The 21,432-nt window shown below is 42.5% G+C and overlaps 2 protein-coding genes across 4 annotated transcripts in view; one reads left to right on the top strand and one right to left on the bottom strand.

The window, feature by feature from the left end:
• LOC137959035 (nifU-like protein 4, mitochondrial) overlaps window positions 1–681 on the top strand; it is a 44,073-nt gene extending 43,392 nt beyond the window's left edge. Inside the window, exon 8 of one of the 2 annotated variants that reach the window (XM_068806302.1) lies at window positions 610–681. The gene's annotated coding sequence lies outside the window, so the exon portion shown is untranslated. Of the gene's footprint in view, window positions 1–139; window positions 545–609 lie in introns of those variants that run through there. The other variant, XM_068806300.1, reaches the window with a different exon arrangement.
• Window positions 682–824: 143 nt separating this feature from the next.
• Window positions 825–21,420, bottom strand: LOC137959036 (CBS domain-containing protein CBSX3, mitochondrial). Of its 2 annotated transcripts, none has more exons than XM_068806303.1 (6): window positions 21,331–21,420; window positions 19,123–19,383; window positions 18,828–18,909; window positions 1,402–1,475; window positions 1,271–1,331; window positions 825–1,195 (listed from the first exon to the last, which is right to left on the bottom strand). In XM_068806303.1, exons 2-6 carry the CDS (start codon window positions 19,378–19,380, stop codon window positions 1,053–1,055), a joined length of 618 nt encoding a protein of 205 aa, XP_068662404.1. In that variant the 5' UTR covers window positions 19,381–19,383; window positions 21,331–21,420; the 3' UTR covers window positions 825–1,052. The 2 variants fall into 2 exon arrangements, with proteins under 2 accessions (XP_068662404.1, XP_068662405.1); XM_068806304.1 differs by lacking the exon at window positions 21,331–21,420 and adding an exon at window positions 20,037–20,088.
• Between the last annotated feature and the right edge of the window lie 12 nt (window positions 21,421–21,432).

Genomic DNA, 21,432 nt, shown 5'->3' with positions numbered 1-21,432 from the left:
TTCTAGTGAATGTCTTTGTAAATACATCTAGTTGCTTCTGGGGCAGAGATGACTCAACCATCATTGCATTGCAATAAATATGACTTGATTGTTAAACATCTCTATGGGAGCTTCAGATTTGTTGTGGTGTGAATCACAGAACACCCCGGTCACGTGAATAACGGAGTGCATGTGTCCGTATGAACGGAGTTCTGCACCTGCAAGCAGCGCGTCACGCCAAGCTGAGGGTCATGTTAAGCTTAACAATTTGTGCCACCTGAATTTGTACATGTGTTGCAGCAATTCTGGGCCCGATGGGGTTTTCTTCATTAACCCACAACAACGGGCAACCATTCAAAGTGCAGTAACTAGCAAAGTCGTGTCACATAGATCCAGAAGTTCTTTTAAATGTAAAGCTCATCAAGAGATTTGAAGTTAAGGCTTACTTTGGAGCTTTTTAATGTCCCATACGTAATTTCCAAATGAATTTTATTTTTGGTTCTCATTACCACTGCTGCATATGAAATATCATCTCTGAATAGAGCATAAAGGTCGAATGCTGTTTTATTACTCACCTTCTAACTCTATTCATCATTAAGGTAATATTTACTTTCATTAATATGTCTACAGGTTTACTATAAGTTTGTCTCAGATCGTACTAACGTACATCACAAAAGACAAGGTCATGATATGTACATGATTTTCGGGCAGGCGAACATGTATCCGCAGGTTCAAGATATAGTTCGCTCAACCTGTTTGTACAACGCACATCGAGCCAGCATCTGAACTGCTAATATTACAGAGCAATGGTTTATGCTCCTCCCACAACGCACAACAAATCGAGAGATTGAAGACAGCACCACGCCAACATAATTAACACAGCAACCATCTCCTTCGCTCAAAAGGTTCACAAAGTTGTTTAACAAGCAAACAGAACAATATGCACATAAAGTTTCTCAAAGGTCCCTGCCCATGTTGGTTAGGTTAAAACTCTGCTTTCCAGTCGCAACAGTTTTTATTTTTATTTTTATCTTTCATCACCAAGAGCAGGAATTTCTTTCTCCACCAACATACTAGTATCCACCTTGTATGTAAGCATTAAGGCGATTGAGCTCATCACGGTGCTCGCTAACTACTGCTCGAACAACGTCTCCAATTGAAACCATCCCAATCATCTCCTTGTCATCTATCACTGGAATGTGCCTGATGCGGTTATCTGCCACCACCGACCAGCATATGCTCAATTCAACCATTCACATTCCATGCAAAACTTGAATAGAGTAATACATACCAGTCATGAGTTGCATTGCCCGCAGAACTTTTGTATCCGGTGTCACTGTGATGAGCTTGTTCTGGACAGGAACATTGAAATAATGTCAAGTTTTCGAACCATAGCCAAGATAATAAAACCTAGCAGCTTACCTCTTCAGTCATTATGTCCCCAACTTTTGTTGACTTGGATGACCTCCCCTGCACAATGATCTTCCTCAGATAATCTGAAAACGGAAATGGAACACAACCAGTTATGTCAACAAAAAGGCTATAGTTATTAAACATGAACCAAGCAACAAACAATTACAATTTGAACAGGTCTTAATCTCATGATTGTTGATAGGCTACGGGATCAATAATAGCAGCTAGTTTCTGAAAGAAAAAAGAAGTGCAAGCATTGGTCACTGACCAGTTATGTCAACAAAAAGGCTATAGTTATTAAACATGAGCCAAGCAACAAACAATTACAATTTGAACAGGTCTTAATCTCATGATTGTTGATAGGCTACGGGAACAATAATAGCAGCTAGTTTCTGAAAGAAAAAGACGTGCAAGCATTGGTCACTGACCAGTTATGTCAACAAAAAGGCTATAGTTATTAAACATGAGCCAAGCAACAAACGATTACAATTTGAACAGGTCTTAATCTCATGATTGTTGATAGGCTGCGGGAACAATAATAGCAGCTAGTTTCTGAAAGAAAAAAGACGTGCAAGCATTGGTCACTGATTGGACCCAAAGCAAAAGAGTATTTGGTCATTGTGGGGATCCCAAAATGTGTATCTGCTCCGGCCTTACTTTGTAATTGAAAAGATATCCCTCCCATGGCATCTCCTCCACATTACGAATGAGATAAATCCCATCACTAGCTCTCTCTCCATTATGTGGCATTACAGTCACTAGATCTGCAAATATGGCAGTAGGCTCCCTAGAAAAGAAGGGAGTGCTCCTTTTCCTAGTCTTGCATTCCTTTATTTGCTTTCTTGTTTTTCCCTTTGTTTGGCTTTGACACACCCCTAGCTGTTGTGTCCTTAGCTCCTCTCTCTTGCTTAATAAAACCTCTCGTCATTCAAGACAATTGATGCCCCTTGCAAATTAATGCATGCAGATAAGAAGTTTTGCTTCATTTTCAAATCGTAATTGATTCAAATCAATGCAGGCAGAAAAGAACCTTGTTGGATTATCACACCAAGATCAATCTAAAATCAAAGCAGACAGACAAAAAAGGTTGATGGATAGTCATCCTGTGACCAGTCTAAAACCAATCCATGCAAAATAAGAGCTTAGTTCGACAGTCATTCTGTGTGATCAAACTATTCACTATTATCTTCATGTGACCATTGATTCACTTTTTCCTCTGACTAAGATCGTCACTGCTATGGATCACTCTTTGTTTTTTTAAATGGCGAGAATTTCATTAAGAATGTTCCCTGAGGAAGAGACTTGCAATTAGGCCCAACAAGACGGAGATCACATCCCAATTAGAAATTTCATTTTGTTTGAGTCAATTTGTTTGAAAGTTGGATCAGAGAAAGCTCATGAGTTCATCAATCATAAGACAAAACAAACCCAAATTAGACTGGAACTTAAAGGGGACGATCATATTCAAACACTAGAATAATGCTTTGATGAGCCTCTTCAAGATCTTTGGACAGAAGGAAAGTGTTACAAAGACCCAACCATCATTCACTCTCTGATTTAGCATACAATAATTTTTTTATTTTTTATTTTTTTTAGAAAGGATGATTATATTAACAAGGAACTAGAAACCAAAATACAAAATCAAAAGAGCAGACCCCTAACAACAAGGGATTGGAGGCTTTGTTCTAGTATGTAATCGAACCAAACAGTTCCAATTACCCCGGATAGTAAAGCCCACGAAAGGGGAAAAGGCCTTCTTAGTAAGCAACTAAGAGGAAATGTGCCCCGAGATGCAATCAGCAACTCTCTCCCGAGATTCAAACTTAGCATAGAAGCATCTGCGATTTCATTCATTTCAAAGACCCCACAGAATGAAGGCGGTACAGGCAAAGAGAATCAACTTTCCCATCCCAGGAAGAGCAGCACCAAGAAGCATTCTACTAGCAGTAATCAGATTCACAGGTAGACAAAATTGTACCCCGACCTTGAAAAATATGGAGGTCCACATGAGAACAAGCACTGCAAGAGAATATGGCTAGTCGATTCCTCCTCCGAATCGTAGACAGGACAAAAGAGATCAATAGAGGGGTGGCCTCTCCGTCTAACGATATCTATAGTGAGGATCTTATTGAGGCATGCACTCCACATAAAGAATTTTATTTTGGGTGGGGAGAAAAGGCGCCACGTAAAATTTACCTCATGTTCAACCCGATGGGAGTGCCACCCTCTAATGTAGTAGTAAGCATAGGCCACAGAGAAGACACTGCACTTATGAGGCCACCAAATTAGTTTATCCTACATAAGAGAAATCAACTCAAAAGAATGAATAGAGTCCAACAGCCGACATACATCCAAAGCCTCAGTGTCAGACAAATCCCTCTGGGAGTGGAGGTTCCAACCACTTCCTTCAAAAGCATCTACCACCGAAAGCTCTCGTCGCAAAGATAGGTGAAATAGATTGCCGAAAGAACTCTGAAAAGGCTCCTTCCCAGCCCACCAATCTCCCCAGAATTTTAAAGACCGCCCTGTCAGCCACAGAGAATTTGATGGCTGAAGAGAAGGTCAAAAGAAGACAGTAGAAGGATCTCTAGATCGGCAATAGGCATCTTCGGTTACCTCCCAAAATCCACCAAGGTGAGGAGCAACTGAGTTTGGCGACCACCATTTCCTTCCAGAGATTGGAAGAGATGGTGTTGAACTTCCAAATCCCCTTCAAAAGCAAAGCCTGATTTATGTCCTTAGATTTCCGGATACCCAAACCCCCCAAATACTTGGGGATACAAACTTCATCCCAACATTTTTTTTTTTAAATGGTGCTGAATTTTATTAAGACAAAAGCTCAAAACGAGCAAACTACAAAGGAGGGAAGTCTTCCCAAACAATGAGAGATTGCTGAGAGGTTTCGAATTTTGCCAATTTATCAGCCAAAAAATCGGTTGATGTAGGAATGAGATTCCAATTACAATGAATAGATAACACAATGTCAGCAATACAGTTAATGATGGGCCAGTGGCGCCAAGGGGGGAGCTATCTTTTGAACACCAACTGATGACAGTCTTTGAGTCTCCTTCAATAATCAGCTTGCCATGGAGACGTTCCTTGAAGATTCGAAGGCCGAATAGAAGAACACTCACTTTAGCAGTATTTGAATCAGTATTGCCCACCGGCCCAGCATAAGATAGAACGGCCTAGAACAGCCTATAGCACTGCCATCAAAATTGAGTTTGATGCAGTCGCAAGGGGGAGGACCCCAAATGGCCATAACTGGAGTCCTGCAAGGGCCTGTCCTATGAGTGATCAAACTCCAGTTTTTCAGAAGGGAAACACCCGATAGAAAGGCAAACACCTCCTTGGTATGTAACTAGCTCGAGATAAGGCCTACAACATGTGAAGCCGTATTGTCCAAGGTGGTAGCTCTGGAGTTGAATCTCCAGTTATTTCGCTCGAGCCATAAGCACCATGGGACATGCGCAAGACAGCTTCATCCCAACTTACCAGATGATAGTTAAAAGTATCGCATGAGCCCCTTCAAAGGAACCTTCTTTTGATTTTGTCCATGGCTTTACAAATGGAGGCGGAGCAGGGCAGGAAGGATAGGAAGTAATACAGAATGCCAGCAATACAAGATTTTAGGAGGTTAAGTCTACCTACCTTGGTGAGAAACCGACCTTTCCAAGTGGATGCGTCCGTTGAATAGAGGAAGTCCGAGGTAAGTGGTCGGAATGTTAGAAGCCGAACATACAAATAGACTCACCATATCAAAGAGCAGCTCGGAGTCAAAGTTGAAACCCATCAAAGAAGTTTTTTCCCAATTAACTTTCTGCCCAAAGGCCAATTCAAAAAGGCCCAACACTGCTTTAATCCTTCTTGCTCCTTCCATGTTGCCAATCCCAAAGATGATATTGTCATCCACATACTGGAGGATGGGAACATTAAAAGCCGGTAAGTGGCTAGTAGGGGTCAGCCAGCCAAGCTCCATGGCCAAGTAGAAAATGGAGGATAGGAACTCCACCATGATGTTAAAAAGGAGTGGGGATAGAGGGTCTCGCTGTCTAAGCCCTCTTGTTCCTTTGAAGTAGCCGCATACCGTGCCATTGAGGATGAGCAAATAGTGGCCAAACCCACACAACTCCTAATCCAAAATCCCCATTTCTCACCAAAACCCATGTGATCTATCAGTTTGTCCAACAGGAGCCAGTTAACTCGATTAAAAGTCTTTTCCAAATCAAGCTTGAGGGCAATTCACGGATCATTGGAGCGGCTAAAGTGGTCGACAAGTTTACGAGCTGCCATAGTGGAGTCAAGAATATTCCTCCCTTGAGGAAAGCGCCTTGCCACCGGTGGATGACAATCGGAAGGAAAGCCTTGAGCCAATGTACCAGTATTATGGCAATAATCTTGTTTGTACTAGTGATGAGATTGATAGGCCGAAAATCCTCCGATTTCTCTACATTGTTCTTTTTTGGAACCAATGTGATCAAAGATGCCCCAATTCTAAGATATGTGATGTCGTTCTCATAGAAGCCATGGACCATAGCAGTAATATCCTCCTTAATACTCGGCCAAAACCTTTTGAAGTAATCCCCATTGAAACCATCGGGGACCCAGGGCCTAATCTTTTGCCATGCCTGAAACTGCCCGCTCGACATCACCAACGGAGAAAGGAGACTCCTAGAGGGACGCAGCTACTGGAGGGAGGCGAGCGAAGTGAAGGTGCTGAATTTTAGGCCTATTGTAGCATTCCTCCGAATACAGGTCTGTGAAAAACTGAATCAGCACATTAGTAATTGAAGTCCGACACGACATTACCTCATTATTGATACATAAAGAGATAATTCGGTTGGATCTCCTCCTCGACGAGGCGAGGGCATGGAAAAACTTTGCATTTGCATCCCCATCCTTCTGCCCTTTGAACATTGCTCTTTGTTTCCACTGAATTCTTTCTTGATATAAAATTAGATTCAAGTTAGTAGTTAGAGAAATGCGAGAAGAAAATTCCAAGGGGGATAAATACTTTTGCTCTTCACCAGAATCCAGATCAGCGATCCACGAGTGAAGAGAGACCTTCTCAGCACCTAGCAAGGCACAACGGCTCGAGGCCCACTCCTTGAGTTTTCCTTTAAGAAACTGGAGCTTCAGAGGAAAGGCCTACTCCAATCTACCTTCGGGTTTGGCATTCTAACCACTATCCATTTATAAGAAGATCAAAATTTTGTTCCAGGAGGCAAAAATTCTCAAAACGGACAAGGAGGGTCCCCATCTACCAAAAGAAGTGGAGAACAAAATGGGCCAATGATCTGACCCCACCTTATTAAGCACCCTTTCGGAAACATTTTCATATAATTGCAACCAATTTGGGCAAGCAAGAAAACGGTTCAGCTTAGATAAGATTGGGCGTTGCTGACCATTTGACCAAGTAAAGATCTTCCCTGACAGAGGGATCTCGTCCAAACCGCAACCACCGATGAAGCCCGCAAAACCCCTCATGGAGGAGATGATGAAGAAGTCGGAGGCCTCATCTCGTTGCAGAAGAGAATAGCGTTGAAATCCCCCAAATAGAACTAGGGCAAAGCCCACATCTGATTAAACTCCAAGAGCTCGTCCCAAAATCGGCATCTCTCCCGATATCTCGTGGGACCATGTACTCCAGCCAAGCACCAAAGTCTACCAGAAGTGTGATCTTGAAGTGGATGCCCAAGGAAAAACAACCCTCCTTAACATCAAGAGCATCAAAACAAGCAGAATCCCAGGCGATTAGGATGTCACCGGATTGACCGATGGCGTTAACAACCGCCCACTTCATCGACGAACAACGCCGTAACTCCCTTGGGAGATGATCAATCATCTTCTGACACTTTGTCTTGTAGCACCACAATAGAAGGTTGTTGAATTTATGGAAAACTGAAATACTTCATTGACATCAATAACTTGTTGTAATCAGAGTATATGAACCTCTATTTATAATAGAGGAAGGTAGTAGAGTCCAATTACAATAAAACTACCCTTGTCCCAATTACACCCAAACTCTAACACTTAAGGTAAGTCCTAACAAAATTAGGTAACTCAATATTGATAAAAGACAAATATAACTTAAACTAAAACTCTTCTTGGTCGTGACCCTAAGATAAAGATACTTTTGTGAGTCTTTGATCTTCCAACTGATGTGATAAGGATGACAGCTCATGGTAATCATTGTGGGTCCTACTTCTTATGGGCTTGGGCCCATCTTGTGGGCCTTCCTTGGTCGTGTGGCCCATCTGATAATAATCATAAATATGTGGACCTTCCTTGGTCGTATGGGCTTGAGCTTATCTTTCAACAAAGGTTTAAGTTGAGAGAGGAAACGAGAAATTACCCCACACTTCCGTTCAAACCCAACTCCTCGAACATTCCATGAGATTAAGATCATTTGTTTTCTGGACTCCCGGAGCGTTGATGTCCCCTGGCAGCTGACCGCTATAAATTTTTTTTGAAATAGTGCTAAGAATTGTATTAAACAGAGAAAATTACATCATGGGGGAGGACCGTCCCATACAGTGAGAGATTGGAGGGAGGTCCTAGTCCGCAAAAGAATTTGCCGAATGGATTACATGGATCCAAGAGCATGAAATAATGAATACAATATCGGAAATGGATTGGCAAGGTAGGCCAGTGGCACCAAGGGGGGGAAGCTGATCCCGATCCCCAACTAATAATGACACTAGTCTCCTTCAATATGTATATGCCCAGAGAGCTCTTCCTCGAAAATATTCAGACCGTGGAGGAGATCAGAGACTTTAGTTGTGGTAGAGTCAGCAAGACCCAATGGACCCGCATAAGATAAGATGGCCTCACCCGATGAGTTGTGTAAAGCGTCTCCAAATCCAGCCAGACCCGGGCAACCCAATGCACTACTGTCAAAGTTTAGTTTGATGTTGTCTAGAAGAGGGGGGACCATTCGACCATGCCAAGTGTCTTTGATGGGCCCGCCATGTTGGCGAGGATACGCCAGTTAATGCAAAGCGGCACCCCCTTGAAGGTAGAAAATTCTCGATGAGAGTGAAGGCAGCTGGTAACATGACCCACAACCAACTCGATAGAACAATCAATGTTGCTGGACTTGTGATTAAAACGCCGGTTATTGCCCTCTAACCAGATGCACTAAGGCACATGGGCAAGACAAGCAGATAAAAGGATCTTGCCAAGCTTGGGGAGAGGGGTGTCTCTAACGATCTGGATGGTTCCAATGAGGTCCTGCAGGAGGGCGAGCTGAAGATTGATTTTTCATAAGACACCCATCCAAACTTTCCAAGAATAGCTGCAATGGAAGAGGATGTGCACGATTGACTCATTGCATGTATCACAGAGAGGGCAGATCGCATTAAGTCTTGAAAAACCCCGCCTGTGGAGATTGTCGGCAGTAAGAATCCTCCGTTGCATGTATCACAGAGAGGGCAGATCACATTAGGGCTTGAAAAACCCCGCCTGTGGAGATTGTCGGCAGTAAGAATCTTCCCTCTAATGGCTGTCCATATGAAAATTTTGATTTTGTTTGGAACAAAAAGCTTCCATGCAGCAGTGGCATCGTGCTCAGGGGAGCTGATCGTCCAACCTCTGATGTAAGAGTATGCAGTGGCTACCGAGAAGAGGCTGCTCCTGTTCGGCTTCCAGAATATCTTATTTGGTATGTTTTCCCAAACTACAATAGGGGCTATAATATTCAGGTGTGCACACAGGTTGTTGGCCTCGCTACCCTAAAGACCTTGTCTGAAGTGGAAGGAACAGTTATGCCAAACATCCGCAATAAGGGTGTTTTGCCAAGAAGTGATGGTAAAGAGAGATCCGAATGCATCCATAAGGGGTTGGTTGCCGCACCAAGCACTACGCCAAAAAAGAAGCCTCTACCCATTACCCGCATAGAAAGAGGTGGCACTTTTGAATAGAGGAAGCAGGGGAAGGAAAGATTTCCATATGGGGGATAGTCGTTTGTGTCTCCCCCCCTCAAACCACCAAGGAGGAGAGCATTGTAGCTTGTAAGCCACCATGGATTTCCAACAAGAGGCACTCTGAGCATTAAAGTTCCATATCCACTTGAGGAGGAGAGCTTGGTTCATTTCTTTTGTGGGGCGGACACCAAGCCCGCCTAACAACCATGGCATGCAGACCTCATTCCAATTGACAAGATAATAGAGGAAGGAGTTCTCGGATCTTCGGCATAAGCAGTGCTTTCTGATGGAGTCAATTCTTTTGCAAACAAAGACTAGGCAGTGCATGAAGGAGAGATAATAATTTGGGATGCCCACTAGACAAGATTTCATGAGAGTGAGTCTAACCGCAATGGAGAGCAACTTACCACGCCAGGTAGCCAAACAGTGCTCAAACTTTTCAATCAAAGGAGACCATAGGCATGCATTTGGTCTACTATCGAAAAGAGGGAGGCCAAGGTATGTCGATGGAGTAATATTCAGAGAACAGCCCAAAAAATCTGCTATATGCCCCAAAGTCTCGGGGCCGATCTAATAGCCAAAGAGGTCCTCCAGTTTATCAATTGACCCGAGGAAACCTCAAATAATCCCAGAAGGGCCCGAAGTTTTCTAACCTGGCCAATAGTACCAACTTCAAAGCATATTGTGCCGTCAGCAAACTGAAGGATAGGGACATCGAATTCCTCATGGTCGGCAGTTGGCAGCAGCCACCCTTCTCCTTGGCCGAGTAGACCGAGGAAGAGAAATACTCAGCAATGACATTGAAGCGCAACGCAGATAGTGGGTTGCCCTGTCAGATGCTGCAAGAACCCTTGAAGAGACCACAAACAATACCACTGATGAGTAGGGAATACGAGGCGGAGGATATGCATTGATCCAAATTCGCCATCTTTGGCCAAAACCCATTCTGGTGAGAAGGTGATCAAGGAGCCTCCAGTTAACCTTATCGAACACCTTTTTCAAAATCCAACATGAGGACAAACCAGGGGAGCTTCATCGTCTTGAAATAGTGCAAAAGTTCATGGCTTGACATGGCAAAGTCGAGTATGTTCCGGCCCTTAAAGAAAGTGTTTTGCCCTTGGTGAATGACCAAGGGCAGAACAGCTTTAAGCCGGTTAGCAAGGATCTTATAGGTGCTTGTGGTGAGACTTATTGACCAGAAGTCCAAGGGTTGCTCAACATTTGACTTTTTGGGTACGAGAGCAATGAATGAGGCCCCAATGCTACGATATGTAATCCCTCGATGGTAGAAGTCATGAACCATGGCAACAACATCATCTTTAATGGTAGGCCAGCAGTGGTAGTAGGAGTGGGCTGGATGAGATCCCTCTCTGGGAAAAATTACACATGGTGAATAACCAACAACAGCCAATTTTGTCAAAGTTGGATCATTTTCTGGCTTATCCAGATTGGTTGCAGCTCTTCGAGAATGTTTCTGGTCGGGTTCTGAACAGGGTAGGGTCAGACCATTGGCCTATCATGTTGACCACCTCTTTCGAGAAATGGGGTCCCTCTCCTTTTCGGTTAAAAAATTTCTGGTTATTGGCAAAAAAATTTGAGGCTCTTGTTGATGAATGGTGTATGGCGGGTCCATATCTGGGCAGGCAAGAGTGAGCTTTTCCTCTGAAGCTTAAATTTTTAAAAAAGAAAATTAAAGAGTGGGCCACGAACCATCGCTCCTCTCTGGTTGCTGAGAAGTCTTCTATTCTCTCTCAACTTGCAGACCTAGATCTGGTAGAAGAACAGAGGTATTTATCTTCGGCGGAGTTCTCTTCTCGTATTTCTCTTAATTCTAATCTTAATGCAATACTCCATCAAGACAAGAGAAGGTCCGTTGGAAGCAACGAGCCAGATTTAAATGGCTAAAGGAAGGAGATGCCAACAAAAAGTTTTTCCATGTTGTAGCCTCGGCAAAGCATAGGTCCAACCGAATTACCTCATTATGTGTGAATAATGAGGTAACATCGTGTAGGACTTCGAATACTAATGTTTTGCTCAAGTTTTTTACAGATCTATATTCAAAGGAATGCTTTAATAGGCCAAAGCTTCAGAATATTAGGCTCTCCCGTCTCTCCCCAACAGCTACCTCTTTCCTAGAGATGTCGTTTTCAGTCAGAGAAGTTGAATGTGTTGTCTTAGGCATGGAAAGTGATAGGGCGCCAAGCGCTGATGGCTTTAAAGGAGATTTTCTGAAAAGATTCTGGCCTCATCTCAAGGAGGATATCATCGCAAAATGATTAATGGCTTCTTCAATAATGGTATCACTTTCCACAGTATTGGCGCGTCCTTTATTGCCTTGGTCCCAAAGAAAGCTAGTGTGGAGAAACCAGAGGATTTCAAGCCTATCAATCTTGTCACAAGTGCTTATAAGATTATTGCCAGAATCTTAGTTCATCGTCTCAAAGTTCTTCTTCCAACAGTTATACACAGAGGGCAAGGCGTTTTTTTAAAAGGAAGAGAGATTTTGGATTCCACTATGGCAGCTCATGAACTTATTGACCATTTCCGGCGCAATAATGATCCGAGAATTGCCTTGAAGCTTGATCTAGAAAAAACTTTTGACAGAGTGAATTGGATTCTGCTAGATGAGATTATGGAAAAAATGGGCTTTGGAAATCGATGGAGATTCTGGATCAGAAGATGTGTGGGCTCGGCCTCATACTCTCTCCTTAATGGCTCAGTTTGTGGTTATTTCAAAGGAACCAGAGGAATCAGACAGGGTGATCTTCTCTCCCCGCTTCTATTCAATATGGTAGGGGAATTCTTATCTGCTATGTTTTACTCGGCAGGCAATCTCGGATGGTTCCCGCCTACTAGTACCAATCAGGCTTTCAATATCCCCATTCTTCAATATGCAAACGATACCATCATATTTGGAATCGGCAACACTGACAGTGCAAGAAAGATTAAAGCGGTATTGGGACTCTTTGAATTAGCATCTGGCCAGAAAGTTAATTGGGAAAAGACTTCCCTCATGAGTTTCAATGTTAATCCTGAGACACTTACAAAGATGGCTAGTATTTTTGGATGCTCAACAGGTCACCTTCCAGCAACCTACCTTGGTCTGCCCCTATTCAATGGCCATATATGTAAAAATCTTTGGAATCCAGTGGTGGAGAAAATTGAAGCCCGGCTTGCATCCTGGAAGGGACGACTGCTTAGTAAAGCGGGTAGGCTCATTTTGCTCAAGTCTTGCATTGGAGGATTCCCTAATTATGCATTATCTTTTATGCCTTGTCCTATCTCCATCTGTAAGGCTATGGATAGACTCAAAAGAAGATTCTTATGGAAGGGTTCAAGTGATGCCTTCAAGTATCATTTGGTTTGATGGGATGATGTTTGCTTGCCAAAGAATATGGGTGGCCTTGGAATTCAGAAATCCAAGAATATGAATCAAGCGTTGCTTCTCAAATGGTTATGGAAGTTTAATACCCATTCTTCAAATCTTTGGAAGGAAATGGTTCTTGCTAAACTTGGTGGGGATACTCATTGGTGGATGTCAGGCGGTAATCGTAGAAGTTTATCCTCAATATGGAGAGCAATATACCTCCTACTTCCAAAATTTTACTCCGCAAGTAGATTCTATGTTGCAACGGTAGATCGCTCAAGTTTTGGGAAGATTTGTGGATAGGGCAGGTGCCATTACAGGACGCTTTCAAAAGTCTTTTTCTCCTCACACCCCGTAGAGACATATCAGTAGTAGAAGCTTTTGAGGAGGGTGGTATGAACCTTCATCCTAGAAGGGGTCTCTCGGATAACGAGGCCCTGGAGGCTAGTCGCCTGATGGATTCTGTTGCATCGATTAAAATTCGGCCTTTGGAAGCTGACAAGCTCATTTGGTGGCCAGATAAAAGGGGCAAATTCAATGTTTCATCTGCATATGGCTTTTAAATGGCTGGAATTCGTCTGGGAGGAAGAATGAAATTAACTTCGTATGGCGTATATGTGCCCCCCCAAAGATAAAGTTCTTCATTTGGAGTGCCTGTCTAGGCAAGATTCTATCGGCAGACGTTCATAGAAGAAGAGGTCATCCCTCAATTGACCCCCTTTGCCCACTCTGCAATTCTGAAGATGAAACCACAAGTCACATTCTTCTCCAATGCATATTCTCCTGGAGGGTGTGGACTCTCATTCTTAGTAAGTTTGGGCAACAATTCTGCATGGTAGTTGATCTTCTCTCGTTTAGTAAGTTGCTCATTGGTACCCCTCTACCTGGTCTTGGTAAAACGATGCTATCTGCTTGCATTAGTTTCATTCCGTGGGGACTTTGGAATGAGCACAATAGAAGACGTTTTGATGCAAAATGTGAATCTGCAAATCAGGTAGCGGATCGAGTGGTGGGGCATATATCTACTTGGCTTCTAACTAAGAAAGTCTTCTCTTCCTTTTTCGGAACCCTTATTCGTGAAAACTGGAGAAATATGGCTATGATGCATTCAAGGACAAAGATCCCGATTTTGCAAGAATGGACTCCTCCTGCTCCTGGTCACCTTAAGTTAAATTTTGACGGATCATCTCTTGGAAATCCAGGGATTTCGGGTTTCAAAGGAGTCATTTCAGACCATTCCGATAATCAGCTATTCTCTTATGCCGGCCCTTTGGGCATATCTGACTCTACGTCTGCGCGTCTTCAGGGACAATTGCAGCGGCCCTCTTCATATCGAAGGTGACTCAAAAGTGGTTATCGATTGGTGTGAGAATGCTTCTCCTCCCCCGTGGCGGCATTGGGATACCTTTCGGGAAATTTTAGAGATTACCTCAATTGTTTCTTGTATTTGGACTCACATTCCGAGATTCGCTAATTCAGCAGCATATGTGCTTGTTAGGCAGGGAGGTAACCTACAATCGCTGGTTGTAAAAGAGATGCTCCCCTAAATTTTGTAAAATTTTGTTCTCTCTCGTTTTATTAATACATCTTTATAAAAAAAAAAGCAGTGGTAGTAGGACTCGCCATTATAACCATTAGGACTGGAAGCCCGGTCACAAGGTAGGCCAAGGGTAGCCTTTTCAATTTCACTCATAGAGAAAGGTAGCTCGATCAGACTGGCGGCCGCTTCAAGAATTCTTATAAGGTGAACAATCTGAATAAGAGGCCTTGAGTGGCAAGTTTTAGTGTAAAGACCTGCAAAAAAGCACACCAAAGAGTTAGTAATGGAGGATCGATCGAAGGTTACCTCACCATTAACACACAGCGAGGTAATCCGATTAGCCCGACGCCTGGCAGATGCTACAGCATGGAAAAACTATGTTGTCGTCCCCTTCTGAGAGCCACCGAAACCGAGCTAGCTGCTTCCACCGGATGAGCTCATTGTGAGCAAAAGTTTGAATTTGGTTTTGGATGGAAGAGTGATGGGCTAACTCATTGGAAGAGAGACCCCCCAGATTCCTCAATACCATCAAGGGTAGCAAGCTGGTTGAGGAGAGAGCTTTTTTCATCAATCCGCTAAGATCGTCACCCCAAGGACCAGGATTTGCGGTGCTGCTTAAGAACCTTGAGCTTCTGAGGAAGATCCCAGCCACGAGGCCCATGAACCTCAAAGTCACTCCAACCATCAGAAATCACAGTGGAGAAGCTATTGTCACTGAGCCACGAGTTGACAAAACGGAATGGGGAGGGGCCCCAAAGTCTAAAATGAGTGTCAAGCATGATGGGTCAGTGACTATAGTTTCTTTCTTTCTTTTTTTTTTTTGAAACTAGTAAGCTTATTAAGCACAAGGGGAGAACAAACAATTAGGAATGGGATCCCTTTACAATAAGGGATTGGAGGGAAACACCATTCTTAGCAAGGGAATCAACAAAAGAATTGGTTGATATCAGAACACGAGTCCATACACAAAAGAGAAGAGAAAAGATGTCCATAACATAGTAAAAGGTATTCCAATGGCGCCAAGGTGGCTCGGAAAAGGGGAGGGAGCACTAAGAGATCACCACTTTGGAGTCACCTTCAACAATGAGAAGTCCTATCATATGGTTCCGGAAAAGCATGAGACCATGGAGGAGGGCCTTGAGCTTTGAAAATGTAAAATCCGAGGCTCCCGAAGGTCCAGAATATGTGAGGAGGTTGGCACCATAAGAATTGCAAATGGCCCCTCCAACGCTAGCTAATCTTAGGTTGCCAAGAGCACTACCTTCACCCGGTGGCGGAGGAATCCGTTCATGCACAAGAGGGTTGTGGGATGAGGCGCATATCTGGACAACCAAACCCCAATTGTTGCAGAGGGGCGTATTTCGAAGATGTGAGAACTGCTTCCTAGTGAGCATCCACGAGGAGATCTATCCAATAATGCTCATAGCAACTTCATCTGTGCTAGCGAATCTAAAGTTGAAGCAACAGTTATACCACACACTTTAGAGCCCTCAAGGGATGTGGCCTAGGCAAGCTTAACAAAAAAAAAAATCCCCTAGGCAAGGGAGGGGAATCCCGAGGAGCTGCTGGCAAGTGGAGATGAGGTCGCTTGGGCAGCAAAGTTGGATACCAATGAAGTTGAACAATTGCGTCCATAATTTCCAGGCAAAGGTGCAGTGAAAAAGGACGAGGAGACCCTTACCAGCAAGGACACAAAGAGGGCAATTTATAGCAGGACTTGTATTTCCACACTTCCAAAGATTATCGACTATCAAAATTTTGTTGTGCAAGGTGCTCCAAATGAAGAATCTGATTTTGGGAGGGGCTCAAAGGCTCCATGCAAGAGCTGTGTGGTGCTACCCAAGGTATGACACCCACCCGGTGAGGTAAAGGTAGGTAAAAGTAACCAAGAATTTACCACTTGTATCATGCCTCCAGACAAGCTTGTCCTCAAGCTGGCTATGGATAGTAATTGAACTAAAGTCTTCCAAAAGGCACCATTGTTTTCAGCATCATTAAGGTCCCATTTGAGGTAAAGATTTCAATAGGCATCGGGTCCCACGAGTTGACCTCAAGAGATGGATGAACTACGGCTAAGGGCTGACGCAAAGTCAACCACTCCTCCTTGGTGGCATTGGGATATTTATTTTGAAATATGTAATTTAACTTCTCTTTTGACTATATTTGGAACCATATTCCTAAGTCTGCCAATCATTTGGTAAACACTTAGGCTAAGACGGGTGTTTCACTCTAACATCTTGTTCTGGAGGAAAGTCCACTTAGTTAGGTTTGTATTCTTGCTCCCTCTTTTTTAATAGTTTATACATCCGTCAAAAAAAAAAAAAAGGGCTAAGGGTTGACAATGACGGGTAAGAATCCTTGAGAGGACAGAAGCCTCTCCACAAGCCGATCCACAACCGAATATGCCAGCCATTTCAGCCAATGTATCTCACGGCCGTCGCAATGGTGGGAAGTAGAAGGAAGACAAAGCACCATATGGGAAAGAGTTTATGGTGCGACCCTCCACTAGTCCGCCACTATGAGCCCCAGTTGAGTCAAGCAGCAACCATGGGTCTCCAAATGGTGTACAGGGAAAAGTTAACTTCCAAAGCCATTTGAGGAGGAGGGTCAAGTTCGTGGTTTTGGTAAAACGGATGCCCAACCCTCCAAGAGCCTTCAATTAGCAAACTTCCTCCAATTGACAAGGTGGTAGTGATGGCAGATAGACATCGAACATGGGAGGAATGAGAGATAGTAGTTGGGAAGCCCAACAATACAAGAATTGAGGAGAGTGACGCGACCAACCTTCAATGGGAGTCTCCCCCACTATGTTGCAAGACGATGCTCCATCCTCTCGATCAAAGGGGCCCAAAAATTCTTGTGAGAGCAGACATCGAAAAGGAGAGCCTCAGGTATGTGGTAGGCAGAACAACAGTGGGACATCTGAGGCAAGCAGCCATGGAATGAAGAACCTACATGGTGATGTGATATCCCATAATTGTGGTCTTGTACCATTTGATTTTCTATCCTAACGTGATTTCAAACAACCCTGAGGAGGGCCTTAATTCTTTTGACTTGATTGAGGATGCCAAACCAGAGAGTGTCATCTATAAATTGTAGTGTAGGGACGTCAAACTCTTGTTGTTCATCAACCAGGAGAGCCAACCAACTGCCTTGGTCGAGTAGACCAAAGAAGAGAGGTATTCACCATTAAGATTGAAGAGAAAGGGGGAGAGGGGATCTCCCTACCAAATGCCTCTAGTGCCTCTGAAATAGCCACAAACCAAACCGTTAAGGAGAATAGAATAAGAAGTCGAGGAGATGCAGCTTCTAATTCAAAATCACTTCATTAAATAGTTTGTCTTGGGAAATTATAAAGTTACCAAATTTGTTCTGTCCTAAACAAGTTGTAGAAGTTTTCTTTATGATTGGTTTAGAAAGTCCGAGTTAAAATTCAATGAGTTAGCTCAGATCAAGAAATATTTAATGTTATTAAGTTATTTCCGTTAGCAATATTATAGCAGAAGTTTTAACAGAAAATCAGTTCTAGAAGGTGATTACAAATATAGGATTCAGGAGAACTGCTGTAACTTGGTTTTGAGGTTGAACATTATAGAATTCCAAAGACCTACTACCTCAGTTTTTGTTTTCTTCTTGATTTTCTTAGTTCTGTTTGTTGAATATATTTATAGTCCAATTAGAGCTTCTAAGCTGTGTCAAACTGGAATCTGACATACAAAGAAGTGCTAGAAGTCTGTCCTAGGGTGTTGACAATTGACCTAAACTAATAGGAATTAGAAGCAGCATAGGAAAACTAACTATGTTTCTTTTAAAATCATAAATTGGAAGGCCTAAGGCTAGGATAGTCCCTCCAATAACTTATTCCCTTAGAAAACAGTTATCTCACCCTCACTTGACTGTCTTCTCTAAAATTACTAAGGTGCCCTTTCTCAGTCAACAATAAACGGGCTTACAGACTATGAACGAAAGAAGAGAAACTAAGACACTATGTAACCCTTCTAGCTGAAATCAAACAAATACCATTTTGTGCAGGAAATAACTTCTTGCATAAACTGGCCTAATATGAAGGGTAAAATATTTCTCTGTTTCAGAGTTGAAGCCTGCTATTAAACATTTTGAAGAAACATTCTTGGCTGTTTCTTCTGAAAACTTATCTCTCAAATTCTTCAAATTACTCCTATTCGACCTCTTTTCTTTGTAAAGTTTTAGGACACATACCTAGTTCATTAACTAGAGGCTCCACCATTGAGATGTGCTATAGCCATGTAAAGGGCCTCCATAAATGGAAGAAATCATGCTAACATGATGAAGAATAAGGTTTTTGCAGAAGAGTAACAGAATTTTGGTCTTGTATTTTGTGACTTCAGTTATGATAGAAGATGGGTTAGCCAATAATTAACAGTAGGTCTAATCTGGTGAGATTTTTAAGCTAAAGCATGGAAAAGACCGGAGTTGCTTTCTGCCCCTACACTTCCCACAAAGGCTAATGAGGAATTTGTGGTCACACTAGCTGTTAATACATGGCTAGTGATAATTAAGTCAACAACGATATGAGAAGCATCATAAGCATCTAAGCAACAAAGTTTGGGAAGCTGTTGTTTACCTCTCTCAGTGATTATTCCAGCAATTGATTTCTGCTCTCCTGGTTTTACCACCACCAGAGCTCCAACATTATGTTGTGTCATCTGCAATATATTTATCTCAAAAAAGGTTATCAATGATAAAAATTCAAAAAGCATATGTATAGAGAGTCAAAGTCAGAAAGGCATCCTCCCCCCCACCCCCGGCTCCACCACCCACCCAAAAAAAAAAAAAAACCTTCTGTAGAGAGCCTTAATGCTCTAGTCATAGATAAATCAGAATTCCTTTAAATAAAAAATTAAAGAGATAGCACTTACTGATTTAACAGCATCATAAACAGTATCATCTGTTGTGCACCAAAGCCAAGACCCATCAGCACTTTTACCTTTCGCTTTCAAGATGTCTGAGATTGTGGTACTTTCAAATCCATGTTCTTCCAGTCGAGCTGAGGAGACTGACTCATATCGTGAAAATATGGCAGGCTGCACAACTGGATCCACAATGCGGATGTGTTGCAACACAGCATATTTGAGAACACTTGAGTGAGCTCTAATTGCTCGAATTGCACCTTGCATATCCTTGAAAAGGGCAAAGACAAATAAGAAAATTTAGGCAACTTGGATGCAAACTTAAGCTTTCAACTACCGAAGAATTGTTGTCAGTAATCTAAAAATTGTAAAAATACACTTATAATATTCCACTTCAGCTCTTGTTTTCATTATTGTACTTGTTATCCATATGTTGGTAGAGCATTCATTTCGTCAACTAGTGTACCTCTTATGTCCAGGTAGCTAAAAATTATAAAGTTGGACCAGTTCCTCCAGATGACTAGCTGAAGTAAAAGGGTCTCCACCCAACTAATAAGTAGAGAAACTTTCCCAAGTCCAAACCAATGTGAGATTATTCTCCCGCCATTTCTCTCATACTTAGACAACCAATTGAGAGGTGCAAAACATGCACAACCCCATAATGGTAGGATTTCTTATGCACTATCTATACCCCTCATACTTGACCTAAACAAACAAATTTACTAGTCCAATGCACAAATGACATACATACCACAAGCCTCATTGAACTCACACACAGGTCACTAAAATGAAAGAGATGGAACTAGGATGGCATCAATTCCTTCTATTACAATGTTAAAGTTGGACAGGTTACTCATAAAGTAATCATCTAAAGTAATGAGGCCTCTTCCCAATTACTAAGCACATGATTCTTTTAAGCTCACCTTATGTGATACAACTCTGCCACAACTTCTCTCGCTCTTAAACAACTAGCCTAAGACAAGGAGCACCTGTACAACCACATAACTATGAGACTTTTTACCTACCAAGAAGACCAACATTGCATATCATGACTCAAGTCATGGTTTACCTACCAACAAGACGAACATTATATGTCATGACTCAAGTCATGGTTTACCTACCAACAAAGCAAACATTATATGTCATGACTCAAGTATTTGTGGGAGTGTCTAGTAGTCTCCAATGTGACAATATATAATGCAAGACTTCTAGTTAACAAAATCAGGAAAGTAATTTGGTGTCATTTCTGAAAATAAAATCTAAAAAATCTTTTAGCCATCACTAAACACAAGTAGAAAGATTTGTTGAAGGCAAACTAGGAAAAAAACTATTCATTGGAAAAGTAGAAACAGATTTTTCTCAAAAGAATCAAAGGAATCTCCTCCTTAATAAAACGTTGCATGATACAAATGAAGAAAAGTCCCCACCCTTCTTCATAATGTAAAATGCGTCACTCTCCCTTGCACCAGCAACAAACACATAATGTGACACAAAGCAGCAACTGGTTTTTTTCTGAAAAATGCTCTGCGTGAAAGATTAAAAGAGTATAAAGAAGAGGGAAAGAAGTCGCAGGTCTCCATACAGAGAGGGAAGGGACAAATGAAACTTCAAGATACATGCGGAAGAAAAGTATTGCCGACAAAATTTTGAAGACGGGAAACGAATTCTTTTGCTTACGAAGCAGAATACAATATTTGCTAACCGGGAAACATGCTACCAAGAAAATGATCAATGATGATAATGCTCAATAAGGTCCGTACATATGACCAATCACCAAGGAACCGCAGCTTAGTTAGACATCCAATAAATCACACTAGCAGAGTCACCCTCAATGACCGCGGGACTCGACAACCTCTGAGAAAAAAGCTTCAAACCTAAAAGGAGACGAGGATGTCTAATTCAGGGAGGAACGCATAGAAGGTTCATAAAGTGTGAGACAATCCCAGTATCATCACTTTTCGGGAAAATGAATCAGCAAGTATTTAGGGAACAGTATGCAGGTAAGCTCCATCTAATCCGATCAAAACTGACAAAAGATTTTCTTCGAGCAGGAGTCTCTATTGATCTTCAAAAGCCCTACAGATTCCTACACGACCCTCGGACAGAGACATTATAGTTGAACGAGGATGCAGAAAATACATATATTCTACCATATCTGGACCCGCTAGGACAGGCAGTAGAAAATTAGGCGGGTGGAAATGGAAAATAGGACCTCACCTCTAACTGAAAGAAGAACGGGAACCGTTGTTGTCACCGGGAATAGAAGATGCGAACACCAGCAGGGAAGCAGCCCCAACAGCAAGTCACCCTCGACTTGAC

The sequence above is a fragment of the Aristolochia californica genome, unplaced genomic scaffold, assembly GCF_029961685.1.
Source record: "Aristolochia californica isolate CCGP_79_NKW_82.1479 unplaced genomic scaffold, dmAriCali1.0.hap1 SCAF_3, whole genome shotgun sequence".
Taxonomy (NCBI): domain Eukaryota; kingdom Viridiplantae; phylum Streptophyta; class Magnoliopsida; order Piperales; family Aristolochiaceae; genus Aristolochia; species Aristolochia californica.
The sequence above is the reverse complement of the archived record's forward strand: the minus strand, read 5'-3'. Positions and strand labels throughout refer to the sequence as shown.

What these genes read in the sequence shown, in the direction of transcription:
- LOC137959036 (XM_068806303.1), bottom strand. Translation starts at nt 19,380, where the DNA reads ATGCAAGGTGCAATTCGAGCAATTAGAGCTCACTCAAGTGTTCTCAAA. An exon ending in GGGACATAATGACTGAAGAG is followed by an intron (nt 1,332 to 1,401) that starts GTAAGCTGCTAG and finishes GTTCCTGTCCAG; the next exon opens with AACAAGCTCATCACAGTGAC. An exon ending in GGCAATGCAACTCATGACTG is followed by an intron (nt 1,196 to 1,270) that starts GTATGTATTACT and finishes CGGTGGTGGCAG; the next exon opens with ATAACCGCATCAGGCACATT.